The sequence below is a fragment of the Octopus bimaculoides genome, unplaced genomic scaffold (genome assembly GCF_001194135.2).
Source record: "Octopus bimaculoides isolate UCB-OBI-ISO-001 unplaced genomic scaffold, ASM119413v2 Scaffold_332682, whole genome shotgun sequence".
Classification (NCBI taxonomy): Eukaryota; Metazoa; Mollusca; class Cephalopoda; order Octopoda; family Octopodidae; genus Octopus; species Octopus bimaculoides.
Genome location: NW_026361930.1, coordinates 10,478 through 15,265, shown reverse-complemented (window position 1 = coordinate 15,265; position 4,788 = coordinate 10,478). Strand labels below are relative to the sequence as shown.

The 4,788-nt window shown below is 35.9% G+C and overlaps 1 protein-coding gene across 1 annotated transcript in view; it reads right to left on the bottom strand.

Moving 5' to 3' along the window:
• LOC106883591 (synaptobrevin-1) overlaps nucleotides 1-4,788 on the bottom strand; it is a 21,746-nt gene that overhangs the window by 7,097 nt on the left and 9,861 nt on the right. The window contains exon 2 of the mRNA XM_014934667.2: nucleotides 1,928-2,071. Coding sequence (XP_014790153.1) covers nucleotides 1,928-2,071 — 144 coding nt within the window. The remainder of the gene's footprint in view (nucleotides 1-1,927; nucleotides 2,072-4,788) is intronic.

The window sequence follows — 4,788 nt, the reverse complement described above, 5'->3', positions numbered from 1 at the left end:
TAATATACAGAGTAAGAGTAAAAGAGAGAGAGAGAGAAAATGACACATACAAAGTCATAGATTAACTTGCTTTAAGCCTATTCTTTCCTTGTACCTTTTCACTCTTACTTCGTTCTTCTTCCTCTCTCCCATTTAATAGCTTTCTTCTATCCCTCTACCTCTTACATATTTTATCATAACATAGAAACGTAAAAACACACACATACGTGATCTGTGACAACAACATACACATAAATACATCAACATTATAGATATAAGATTTAGTTTCTGTGTGTTTCTTATATAAACATGCGCACGCATTGCTATTTTATAACTGTCTTCCATTCTCCCTTCCTCTCTTTCTCTTTCTTCATTGTTCCCATTCTCTATTCCTTTCTCCCCTCTCTCTCTTTTCCTCTCTCCCTCTTCTCTCTCGCTTTCTCAAACACATACACGTGCACGTACACACAAGCATTCACTACAAGATAACTCATGTTCATCAATGTTTTGTAAATATACAAACTACGGAGCTTATGGACAACACATTGCAAATCAGTGAACTTCATTACAAATGTGGGTAATTTTTCAGATTAACACCCGCACGATTTTTACTAGGGTGTGAGGGTTAGGGTTCTAGGGTTATGGTTAGGGTTACGATGAGGGTTAGTGTTACGGTTACGGTCAGGGTTAGGGTTTTAGGGTTACGGTTACGTAATCGTGTGGGTGTTAATCTGAAAAATTACCGAAATGTGAAAACTACCGACCCTGCCATCTGTTATAACTTTTGTTGATCTGTTTAATATGTACATAGATTATGCCTCCAAATAAGAGAGCTTGCTGGGGAAAGAAAGCAACCGGTTTAAAAAGACAGCAAGAGACTGCAGCAATTCACCACATTCCAGAAGCTACTTTGAACATAATGCAAAATGGTGCAGCAACATCTGCCCAATCTGATAGAATTCTGGCAGAACTGTGTAGCAACAGATCGCCAACAATTTCTTCATCACAAATTGCCGTCCTAGCTCCTGCGAAAAGGGATTACCCTGCTATGTATAATCAGGGCAGTGCAAAAAGTTGTTTTGCACAAGCATTTGTATAGCCAATTAGACGTATGAAATTTACGTACACTTAATAATGTTACGCAAAACAGCCTTCAGACTTTCCCTATTAATTTCATCGTCTTTTCAATTATGAACATATTTACATCATAAGGGTTTTTTCGTTGTAAGGCTTTCTCTTTTAGTTGATTTTCACCTAGCAAGACTTATTGTAGATGGCGTAATAAGTCACACCCGGACAATGTCGGGTTATACTGCTAGTAGATAATAAATGCTCTGAAGGACAATGAAAGGAAAGGATTTATAATGATGTAAGAGAAATATAGTGAATATAACCCATATTCATTGATCATGAACAACAGAAAATACATTTGTGATAATAGATATAATATAGTTGAACCATGTATAGATGGTGGTGGGGATGAAGTAGAATTTTGAATACTTTAGGGAGAGAGAGAGTGGAACATGGGGATCAAATCAGATGAGAGAAAAATGGTTAAGGTCCATGGAGAAATAAGACATTGTAAACCTCTCAAACTGAAATTAGGAGGGGAAAATGAATATTGTGACGATGATGCTGAAACACTCAGATAAACTGGTATGTGCTAGGTTTGACATATCTGGTATTTCTAAAAGGTTAAAAGGCAGTCCTCCAAAGCTGTAATTTATGCTATAAATTCTGTAACTGTAAAATCTATACATTGATTCAAGATGACATAAATAATTTACATTTATTTAATCTCACAAGCCCTATTCAATTATTTATGAAAAAATATTTTACCAACATAAAATAGAATATATTTCATAGCATAGAGAGATGTCATATGAATTTGTATTGAACACTTCTGGTCAAAGACAAATGATGTGAGAAGCATTTTTTTTTACTTTACCTACAATGACTCCAACTATGATTCCAAGCAACAAAAGTATCACAAATCCAAGAATTAAAGTAGCTTTAGCATTTTTCCAGCACATTGACCTCCTTACATTTGTTGCACTCCTCTGAAAATGTACTGAACAGTCTTCAAGTTTTTCTGAAATATGAGAATTAAGAAAAAACAAATCTGTTTCAGCTGCTAGTATTTAAAATGTGATCTAGGAATAGTGTCAAGACAATATATGCATATGAGAGAGAGAGAGAGAGAGAGAGAGAGAGAGAGAGAGAGAAAGAGAGAGAAAGAGAGAGAAAGAGAGAGAAAGAGAGAGAGAGTGATTACCAAGTCATTTTGCCCCAGCATGGATAAAATTATGTTAAACAACTTTGAAACTTTTGAGTTGATTTAGGGGTGATTTAAAGGTACAGCCTTTAACCAGCTGATGCTTTGATGTGGTTAATCTTTCTACAATAGTGAGGTTTTATCAGTTCTAAGAACAAATAACAAGACAGCAATGATATAAAAGAATATGTTGACAGTATGTAGGTACAGTTGAGTTGTAATGATTAGATTAAAGATAGCAATTGGGATGAAATGATTCAGAGTTCTTCATTATCTCCAGTAATAATATCCCAATGGAATTCCTTGAGGAGATAGCACTCATCATTGTTGTTTTACATCTACTCATCCATGTTTGCATGGGTTAGATAGAGACTTTGTAGTGGCAGAGATATTTTAATGGTCAGACACTCCTCCTGGTGCCAACCTTCAACTATTTCCAAGCAAAGTAATAATACCCCAGTCAGCTGAACAATGAACTGACCAGCTGGAGTAATACAGAGAACAGAAAAAAAAAACACACCACCAGATGAATGAGACACTTGTTTACAATCAGTTATACACAGGAAGATGAATGCAACCTTACTTGCCTATAATTACATATGCATGTGTGTTACATATACATACATCATTTAATGTTCACTTTTTCAGGCTTGTATGGGTCAGATGGATTTTATCCAGGAAGATTTTCTATGGTTGGATATAATTCTACTTACCAACAATTTACACACACATGTATACATACACACATATATATATATATACACATAAATACACATATATACACCTATACACACAAATATATACATATACACACACACACACATACACATATGTATACATATATATATACACACACACATATATACATATATATATATATACATATATACATAGACACATATATACACATATATGTACATATACACATAAACACACACACACACACACACACACACACACACAAATATATATATATATATATGTTTGGATGATGTGGCTGTGATTGTTTTCGGTTAGGTATGATGTATAACAGCGTTTCTCAACCTGATCATTTCGTGTCCCGTTTCGATTGGAGCCTCCAGCTGTATGAAGATTTCACCCCCTCCTGTCAGAAAATGGCTTCAGGAGTTGTGAAGAAAGAATTTGTACGTAGTCTGTTTGTGAGAGCTATTCTATTGGACGTCTGTCTAATCATTAAAAGATTTATTTGATTATGAACATAGAAGGAAATTATACATTAATCGCAATTTTTGTAAGCAGTTTTATCCTAGAGATTTTATTTGCAGAGAGCAGAAATTGAAAGATATGTGAAATGGATGTGCGTGTGTGTGTGGGTGTGTGTGTGTGTGTATGTGAGAGAGAAAGAGAGTAAGAAAGAGTGATACAGTGAGTGAGTGAATTTGTGTGTCATTGACTTGAAAAACAATTTATATTATAGAAATTGATACATACCTGTATTCGACGTGTGTATAATCATAGAGAAACTGAAAGACACGAAATGTCCATTTGTGTGTGTATGTGTGCATATTTTTGGCAGGATTTTCGCATTTAGCAGGAATTGTTTTGTGTTTTATCTCTCGATCAATGGCCGGACAGGTGAAAAAGAAAGGCGATCTTTTGAAGTGGGCGTCGAATGAAGAGACATGGACAGTTTTATGACTGAACTTCTTTTGAAGTTGTGGAGAGAGGGGAGAATTGATGTGTATGCGTATGTCTGTCTATGTGTGAGTGTGTATGTTTGATGGGGTGTGCACGACAAAGAGAGTAATGTTAATGGTGTATGTGTACATGAGACAGAGAGAGATAACTGAAATTTATCATTCAGTTTATCCATTAATATGTATATATGTATGAATGACTTCAGTGACACACACTCACATATATGCACGCACGCAGGTTGTTTTAATCAATTTTCTTTGTAAGTATGGGGGCTAGGAAAAAATAGAAAGCGCGTTCCAATCTATGTGCCCGTCTCCACCTGTGTGCCATTTTTCACGCGAATCCACCTATCTGTTTGGCAGTGCACCTCAAGACAAGAATGAATACAATGGTCGGCCAACTTCAATTTATATTATAGATATAGGCGTAGGAGTGACTATGTGGTAAGTAGCTTGCTTACCAACCACATGGTCTCGGGTTCAATCCCACTGCGTGGTATCTTGGGCAAGTGTCTTCTACTATAGCTTTGGGCCGACCAAAACCTTGTAAGTGGATTTGGTAGACGGAAACTGAAAGAAGCCCATCGTATATATACATGTATGTGTGTATGTGTTTGTGTGTCTGTGTTTGTCCCCCCAACATCGCTTGACAACTGATGCTGCTGTGTTTATGTCCCCGTAAATTAGCGGTTCGGCAAAAGCGACCGATAGATTAAGTACTAGGCTTCTAAAGAATAATTCCTGGGGTCGATTTGCTCGACTAAAGGTGGTGCTCCAGCATGGTCACAGTCAAAAGACTGAAACAAGTAAAAGAGTAAAAGAGAAAAGAGAGTATATACATAAACAAATATATATATATATATATATATATATATA